The sequence below is a fragment of the Chaetodon auriga genome, chromosome 2, assembly GCF_051107435.1.
Source record: "Chaetodon auriga isolate fChaAug3 chromosome 2, fChaAug3.hap1, whole genome shotgun sequence".
In the NCBI taxonomy this organism is placed as follows: Eukaryota; Metazoa; Chordata; class Actinopteri; order Chaetodontiformes; family Chaetodontidae; genus Chaetodon; species Chaetodon auriga.
In genome coordinates, this window is record NC_135075.1 from 7,414,260 (window position 1) to 7,423,705 (window position 9,446).

Consider the following 9,446-nt stretch of genomic DNA (forward strand, 5'->3'; position numbering starts at 1 on the left):
GTGTGTGGGTGTAGAGGACTTGTTATTTAAAGAAACGTTTGCCGCAGCTGAGCTGAGTAATGAAAGTAATGTGATACACTGCTGCTGAGTAACTGGTAATGTAGTTCATTTTGTATTCAGTAATTTGCAATGAGTGATTGATTCAAAGAACTTTCCCAACGCTGGTGATCTTATTGTTCTTAGTCCGTCTCCTCCTGTCCTCAGTCTCCGACTCACCTCCTCCACCTACCTTTTGGTTTCCAAGAGGAGGTTTGGCTGATCTGAGGATGTGACTGAGTGGATAAAGATCCACTCTAGAGTGATTAAAGCATGCCCAGAAGTGGCACATAAGACTCTAAACATTCGGGCTGGGCTTGATGGAGGTCAACGAGAGAAACTAGCAGGTGAAAGTCACATATATTCTGTGGTCTATACAGTATGTGAATTTTTGCTTTTTATTTCCCTGTGTATTTTATTTCTTGGATGAAGAAATCTTGGCATGACTGAAAGCCAATCACAGCTTTGAAAAGCCACAACTTCAGACTGATGATAACGGAAATGGAAAATTGGTTCAAACTGAGCTTTTCCACATTACTTTCCGACAGGTGAGGTTTGCACTGAGCTCTCACGCTCTTCTTTTTAGTTTCTTTTGCAGGGCTGCTGCAGTAAAAGCCCTTTCTTTATCTCTATTAATTGTAATAATTATTATCTATCCAATAATCCACCTAAATGACACTGAAGTGCGCATTGTCATGACAATACAAACAGGCAGGATAACATGCAAGTGAATTAATTGAGTTGAAGAAACACCCCTTCCATACAGAGGACCTGATTTGTATTCAGATGCATGTAAATCCTGCAAGCCTGGAGGAGGTGGGAAAACCTTTGTAATGACCTGGTAGATTCTGGTTTAGACTTACAGCTAAAAGGTGAAACAGAGGTCTCCAAGTGGGAAAACTGTTCACTTCTGCGTGTCAACAAAAAATAAAAAAGCCAATAAAATCTTAATCAAGGCCACAATCATTACTGTGCACTTAGATGCAAAGCGCTAATACACATTGATCATGGAGGAGGGTGGTCAATTAAATAAAGGTTTTCAATAACAAATGCAAATAGTATTCACAGAATAGAAGGTCATCAATGGCAGACATGGTGTTCGTTTCTTTAAAAGGCTGTTTTTTGCTACTTTCTTTGACAGTCGATGGAAAGTGAAGCACTCATCAGGAGGCTTAGACTGTAATTTGGAGGCAATTTCTAAGAAGTAAGAAAACATCACTTTAAACTTTGTCCATGAATATTTTTTTTTTAAATTTGCCCTTGTCTCAGCTCCAGAAATACAGTAGTAAGTCTCTAGTTCCTCATCCAACACAGTCTCTTTCTTATCCGTTAATCCCTTGCCAAGGACTCTCTTTTTTGGCTAACACCATCAAAAGTGCCTAGTTTCCTCTTTCTTCCTTATAATAACTCCATGATTTAACCCACAGCCGCCAGCTCTTGCAGATGCAATCTTAGGTCTGATAATATCATGGCTGGCTCCGTTTGAAGGTCAGAATTCAGGGCACAATTAACTCACCTCTTTCTGTTTTTTTTTTCCTCGGAAATGTAGATCTACTGCATAATCTCACTCAACAGAGTGCAAACAGAGACTGTGCGCAGCGCTTTTGAAAAATGCAGCAGAGAGTCTCGGAGCATCCTCTGACAGCTTCTCGCCGTTTAATGCAAGGAGCTTGACATGAATCATGCCTGTCTCTCTCTCTGGACACCAAATGGGAAAGCAATGAAACTATCTGTGTTGTAATGAAGCTCCATGAGAGCATACGCCATGACCCAAAGACCAAGCATCAGACTAACACTACACCAGTACGTAGTGAGAGGAGCTCAGTGGAGATCAGTGCACTAGAACTAATAAAATTCGCATGGAAGGCCTGACAAGAGGCAATAATATTTCTGCTGACAGCCGGTTTCCCATCTATCAAAACCTCTTTTTTTTGCTTAGTACCTCCACTGAGGAAATGACTACAAAACAGGATGAAAAGCATTGTGCTGTGGCATGTACTATATCTTGGGTGGCTTGCTTGATGGAATTGGCTCAGCATGTATGTCATGTTGTAGGGAGTTTGAGGGATATAGGAGCGTAGCTTGGTTTGGTAAGAAGGCGGGCGAGATAAAGAGAAATGATGTGGCTCATCTTCTGCACCTGTATTCTATCAGCTCGCCACAGACTGCAGGTCCTGGCTGCAGAGATGAAAGACTCTCTGGAGGACAAGAGAGACGTTCGTGAGTCAGAAGGAAAATGGCATCCCGCTTATCGAATGCCTGGAAACGTAATCCCCCCCGCCCTCCTCAGTTCTTGGGTCTGGACATACTTATGAAAGCCCTGTCACTTTGGATAGTAGGTTAGGAGTCAGAAGTTCTCCACAGCACAGCGAACACCGAGCTGGCTGTTTCAAAGCAGATATGGCTCCTTGCCAGATTTCCCTGCTGTAGTCTAATTGGGGTCATGTTACAAGTCATTTTGGATGTGTAACTTTTAGAGATGGAATTAAACAATAAGAAATCCATGCCGAAAGCATATAGCTGATGGAGGCGTGATCCTCCCTAAATTAATCTTTTAGATTAAAGTACGGTGTGTGCAATTCTTTTCCCTGCATGGACTGCAGCAGTTATAAAATAACTGCAATAGAAAAGACCCCATTTTAAATTAAAAGCCCTGAGATGAAAGAAGCAAAGAAAAGACTCCCAATTGTAGATTAGTTTTTCATAGAGCAAGTTCATCTCCCGTGATTCAAGAGACATCACAGGGACTGAAAAGGAAAACAAGTCCATTCTCTTTGAAAGGGCAGCGTGGAGTCCAAGTGGCAAAGCACAGGCTTTCTCAAAGGACATTGTGTGATTGTTTGAAGAATACACACCTCTTGTGATGCCCTCTCCCACAAAACATTATGTTATCATCATTATTTTTTTTTTTATCTCATTTGCCTACAACAAAGTGGTCCTCTGCTGCATTTCTTAAACCACCAGCACTGAAAGGCTGAAATTGATTTGTCTCCAAAAACAAGGCTTCTGTAATCCAGTGAATCCAAAATCATTTTCTAAGTCATAAAATCTTGGCGACACAAAGCAAAATATGCAGTCCGACAGGCGTTTAAGTCACACAGAGCAGTGCTGTTCGCTGTCTCTCAGGACTGGCGAGGGGCAAAAGGTGAAACTCATCACTGCTGCCTTTTCAAACATGCATTGACAGTGACTTAAAGAGACACTATCCTGACTGAACTGCATTTCAAATCAATTTCTTTTGTGCTGAGGCCACATCCCCTTGTCCGTGTTCCTAGGTGTCTGTTCCGGCTCTTGCAGCGAGGTGATGGTTTACACAGCGATGTGCAATCACTGGAATATTTCTTTTCATGGCTTATCTGCCCGCAGCGGGAATCTGCACGGACCACGACTCAAGGCCCGGCTGTCTGCCTGCCTGTGTGCCACAGCCTCCCTCCTCCAATCCTGACCCAGCTCTCAGACAAACATCTCCATGGGAGCATGGGATGATTTATTCAGCTCAACTTAGCGGCAGCACAGAGATTTGCGAGTTAGTTAAACAAAGGTCTTTTACGGTCAACCACAAAGCCATAACAGCCTTTTTAACCTATAAAGCCAGTGAAGAACGACCAATGGGGGCACCGAATGATGCATTACAATTTTAAAATGACCTTTCAAGTCTTGACCGGACGCTTCACATTACCTACGGAGAACACTATAGAAAAGAAGCTAAGTTAAAGGACCACACCAGTGTTTTAGCAAAAATGTTCCTGGCTCCCATTTCAGTCACTGCAGATCATTTTCAAAGTCATGCTGTCATGTTTTGGATTTTTTATAATGCATTCCTACATAAAGGGAGTGTCATTAGTTTCCATTCTTGTCCATTTTATCCAGTAAAAAGCACATATCTCCAAGTTTATGTTTCGAGATACGTTTAAGCTGTCACAGCTATGGCTGTGTCTCCTGTGCTCCTGTCTGTCTCTCTCCTTCTCCCTCTCTGCCTGTGTGTCTGTGGGATTGTCTGAACGGAAACAGGTGCGCTGAAGTCAGACCAGAGTGCCACCAGCTGCATCCCATCTTCTAATCAAGCCTCCTATGAAGACTCAGCTCTGCCACAACCACCTGGTCAGATCGTAGCCTCTGTCCATCTATGCTTCAAGCCATTGTTGCCAGTATATATCTAGTTAACCCGTTGCAGCCTGTTGTCAAGAGCCTAATACTATTCCTCCTGTCTCTGCAGTTCTGTCTGCTCTGCCCTGCTCTCCCATCCCTTCATCATGTCTGCCCTGCAGCCCTGTCCCAGGTCGGCACGGCAACTCTCCAGACATGACTCATAAATATCATACCTGTCTCTGTGTGTCTGCACTTGGGTTCACCAGTTAGCCTCTTCACAAAGGCAACAGTGGCCAACATGGGTGTTGGGACCCATGGGTCATGATACAAATTTGCAAGGTTACAAAGACTGCAGTTTTACTTGTTAAGGACTTTAAAAGCACTAAAAAGAAACACATTACGGAACAGCTGGAGCTTTTGGAACTTTTGTTGCGTGTCATTCTCCATCCATCTCACCCCTCGTTCTCTGTCCTCCCTCTGTGGTCAACTCTAAAAACACCCCATCAAATGTCATAAAGTTTGCACTATTTCCAGATAAAGACGACGCCAGCCAGACAATAATAAATGCAGAAAGAGGTAACCAATCTTAAACAAGTTTGAAGTCTATACAATGTTCAGTCACTATTGAAATGAATACAAAACAATTGAGAAAAATGCCTTTCTGGTTCCATCAGCTGCTGTAGATTGCGATCATTTTGACACATGTAAATGTAAGATGACGTTTGCTGGTGCTGTTTGTGCAGGAGAAAGATCCGATTGATCGAAGCGTTGCACGGAAACAGTAAACAAGGAAACGTTGTAGCTGAAGAAACAGCGTGCAAATTCTACTTTCTGACATGACGCTTCAATGAAGGTAACACTTTCAGACATTGAAAGCACTATTGTGTGCCCTGGAAAATGGCAGCGGCATAATGTGACAACCAGGTGCTTGCAGCTATAGCGACAAGGAAAATAGTTCTAACACATTCAATTAGCTGAGATTGGTGTTAATGAATTTGACATCAGAAATATCAGCTATTGACTCCCAAACTACCCACACTCCGTCAAAACAATAAAACAGAAGAACAACAACTCCCCCTTCTACCTCAGCACGAAAAGAGCTGCAGTTCACACATTGTTCAGTGACTGGAAACAGAGGCCTGGTTCACACTGCACCTGCTGGGCCAGAGCTCTTTAGTCCTTCCCCCATCGCTCACTGTCCATCTCTCCAGGGAGACAACAGCCACGGCCCACAGCGGTCCAGCATCCCCCCTAACCAGCTCTGGAGCATCCCAGTCCCTCCCTCATCTCATCCCAGCACATTCATTTTCTTGGAAAGTGACAGTTTCAGGTTATACAGTACATATTGTGGCGTTAGTATTAAAGGCTTCCTCCTGCTTTCTATCCCGCTGTACAGAAAACAGACCTTCAGTAAGGCTAGCCGCTGCACATTCATCACTGCATGAGGGCGCATGCTGCTTCAGCCCATATCCCTTTGAGTGGCCAGTTGGGAGGACAGCATGGCTCTCAGATTGATTTTCCCAAAGAACAAACACAGAGACAGACAAAATGAAAGTGAGAGACTTGAAGCACAGGTAATATGGGATCAAAGCTGGAGCTGATGCAGCACATAAGCTATATCAAATTGATGCAGTTGAGCTTTGCTGTAACTCCTTTTTGAATCGAGGCAGATAATATGTACACCAGGATGCCCCAAAGGATGCATGTGCATATAACACATGCAAAGCACAGAGGAGGAACGGACATACGTTATCTGTCACACATCACATCACCCTCTGTTAGCACTGTTTGGGTCAGTGAGGACACCTCAGCCCATTTCCAAACAGGCAGAAACCTTGAGCCCCTTCAGGCAAACTCGCTCCCCACTGACCGCCTGCACTGTCCTTGTCAGCCTCCTAAATAACAAAATAACCTCCAGAATAATTCAATTGTTTTGCTCGGAGGCAGAAAATGCTCAAACAGCTGTTACAATGAGAATGCCATTTCCTCCTGGCAAACAGTATTTCACGTTACAATAGACAAATATTTGGCTACAAAAGCAATACTATAAAAGTGTCAAGGGAGAGCTAAGCTTATTGTGCACTGTTGTTGAGATGTGTGAGTATCAGTGTAGAATAGGTTACAGGAAAACTGAAATCGGAGGAAGCATGAAAGAACCAAAATATTGGACCCATATTACCAAGTACCTCGACTTACATAGCAGAAATCCACAGTGTTGATATGAAAATCTGCAAAATGCTGAAACACACATGTTGGGCTTAATTTCATCATGTTGCAGCTGTAGTTTAGAGGTTTAGATATAACATGGCCTATATTATAGAAGCATTTGGGGACCCATGGATGTGAATGAGAGGGATTTTTTTTTCCATTATGGCAAAGATTCACCAGCAAATGGAAGAGACACGCTGAAGAAACTACAGCATAATTTCAAATGGCAGGAGATGAACCTCACAGTAGATTCAGTACACTGCCTGCTCCAAAAAGAAATGGAGCGAATGAAAACAGAATTGAATTCCTCTGAAAAACAGAAAGAATAAAAGGGCTGGAAAATGTATTACAACGAACACTGGGAATAAATGAAAGTTTGGGGCTTCCAGCTGCAAACATGCAGAGTAGGCGACAGGCCGTTTAAATGAGTCTGCCTGCTGCTTAGTCAATCAAAAAGAAAATGTATTGTTTTCATGTTTTTTTTTTTTTACTGAAATCAGTGTCATTTAGGCGTCTCATTCATCAGTGAAACTCCATATCAAACGAGAACTCTTGAACAGAATGCAGTACACACCTTCTGTCATGACGTGTGGTCACATCACGAGACTTTTTCAGCCCAAGCTGTATCACAAGTGTATCTATCTGCATGAATATATGCACATCTGTGCTTATGCTCCACAGCCACAGTCAGTGTATTCTGACCTTCTTTAGGAGAGTCACACGCAATAAGTTTTGTCCACACGCACACACATAGACATGCTCTCACTCAATTGCACAGTCACACTATGAGATTGAGGACAAATCTGGGCAGAGAAGAGAAAATATCATCAGTCAGTAAATGAGATCCAGCAGTGGCAGACTTACCTTTGAGAATGCTCTGCCCGTGCAGCAGATCTCTTGAGACAATCACCGTGTAGAAGTTCTGGGAGAAGCCTGGTCTGCATGGGGGTTTGAGAGGCTGGCTTGCCTTACTCCCCTGAGGAATAAAACAAGACGAACTATTAAGCATTGGCAAATTGACTTGTGGGCACGGGGTCACAAGCTGATCTCACCGCCTTTTCTCACTGATATTGAGCCTCGCAGCCTGTCTGACTACAGCATGCTGCACATGGAACCGTCACAGTGTGGAAGTCCACATCTGGGGCTTAAGACAGCAGCTTTCATTCACTGCAGTGAAACTCAAATCAAATCTCATGAGACACCGAAATACTGAAGAGTGAATAAATTCTCTTAATGAAGGCAATGATGATCGTCATCATCATTATCACCATTACAGATGTTATCATCACGATCATTATATGTTGAATAACGTAAAAATTATGAAAGAGACCATAATGACATGACCATTTTACAGATGATGACTGTGGCTTGCAGGAAATGTGGAAACTAAACACACATTTGCCTGCTGACTGGAGTGTGAGAGCAGGAGTGCACAGACAGTGAGAGCGTGTGTGAAAGAGAGCAAAGATAGAAGCCAAGTGCATTAAATTATAGTGATATATACAAGCATAGTTGCAGGCACACAGTACTTTCAGCAGCTTTTCATTCTCCACAGAATGCACTTGCAGCGATACAGCTCATTCATCACATCAGTTTATGTTTGAGAAATTATACCGCAGTTTGTTCCATAATACAGGCAACTCAGTATTTCCGTGATTGAGTATCAACAAAGCCCAACAAACTACAACTGCATTTATTTGGCAAATAAAGCAGGTTTAACGAGAATTTGAGAAGTTTGCAAATAAAATACGACAGGCGTATCATAATTGCTGATTTGCTGCTTAAATCATCCTTCTTAAATAAGCACTAAACCAAATAACCAAGCAGCTAACTGAGCCATAAAGCCCAGCAATGTAGGAAAGGAGAGGAGACAGTGCGTAAATGTGCGTAAACGAAGTTGATCGCAGGCAACAGAACGAGAAGCCCCTCCAGAAAGCACTGTCCTCTGCAATAATGCACTGCAGTTGATTTGGGGGAAAGGGTGGACAGTGTAACGAACAGAGTTGTCAGTGACTTTTCACACCACACCTAGACAAAAATATTCTTGACCTTAAACGTCGCCCTATTAAGCTCGATTACACGCATCATGTTGCCTTTAGCGCAACGCTGCGGGGGGAAAGTGAGCCTCTCACAGCCACTTTCGAGGGCTCATGCAGCGCGCTGCAAAGCCCAAGTAAGCACTACAGCAGTGCAGCACTTCCACTGCACAGTCAGCCGACAAGACATGAAGAAATTAACTCATCTTACCGAGGATGCGCCCACAAGTAAGGTGCACGCCAGGATGACGCAGCCAACGTTCATCTTTGCAAAACCGCGTGTTAGAATAACAAAGGGGGGGAAGCGATGAGTCTTCTTCGCCAAATACACCTCAGTAATTCCCGGAGCCCTGTTTCTTCTTCTCGGGTGCTGAGTGAGAGACCGTCCCTACTTGTCTGGCGCAAAAGTGCCGCTGAGACAGAGATGCTGCGCTCCGTCCAGAGGAAGCCGGTGCCCATTGGATAACAGCGTCACTACAACCCCTCCTACCGCACGGCGGACGAGGCATAGCAGCGTGCGTCTGCGCTCCAAATGACTCCGTGCGAGGATGCCCGTACACTTCTGGGATCTATTGGTAGAAAACTGCATTTTCCAGGCTATTTAGATTCATATTTGAACTTCAGATGGAGCAAAGGCGGGTCTGGCGGTGTGAGTGACAACCAACCATCCGAGTCTTTTCATGTGTCCATCAGCTAAGTGGAGTCTATTTCACACCCCAGTTACCCCTCTGCCCCTGATCCACGGTATAAGTAAACGGCAAGAGCCGCCGAGTTTTCAGCTTTTTATTAAAGCTGCTATGATAGACCTCTGCGGGATAAGACTTTGATGGTGAATCTAAGGTTCAAATGAAATAAAGTCCAGTGAACCAGCAGCCGGTGCGAAGATCTATAGGAAATATGTCCATTTTGCTCAATCATTTGGTCTTTTCCTTCAGTATTTTCAAATCAGTCTTTTTATATTCGATCTTTTCTTCATATAAGAGATGGAATTCTTCAATTGTTATATGTCAGATTATTTTGGGGTCTTTGGAGTCTTTTTGCCACTCAGTATCTTTAATGTCTATCACTGTGCTAGAA

General features: G+C 43.5%; 1 protein-coding gene across 2 annotated transcripts in view; it reads right to left on the reverse strand.

Moving 5' to 3' along the window:
* The window catches only part of cdh4 (cadherin 4, type 1, R-cadherin (retinal)), a 196,035-nt gene extending 187,206 nt beyond the window's left edge, over positions 1–8,829 (reverse strand). For both annotated transcript variants that reach the window (XM_076751779.1, XM_076751769.1), the window contains exons 1-2: positions 8,581–8,829; positions 7,198–7,309 (exon numbers count right to left, since the gene is read on the reverse strand). In XM_076751779.1, coding sequence (XP_076607894.1) covers positions 7,198–7,309; positions 8,581–8,634 — 166 coding nt within the window. In that variant the 5' untranslated portion in view covers positions 8,635–8,829. The remainder of the gene's footprint in view (positions 1–7,197; positions 7,310–8,580) is intronic.
* Positions 8,830–9,446: the final 617 nt, after the last annotated feature.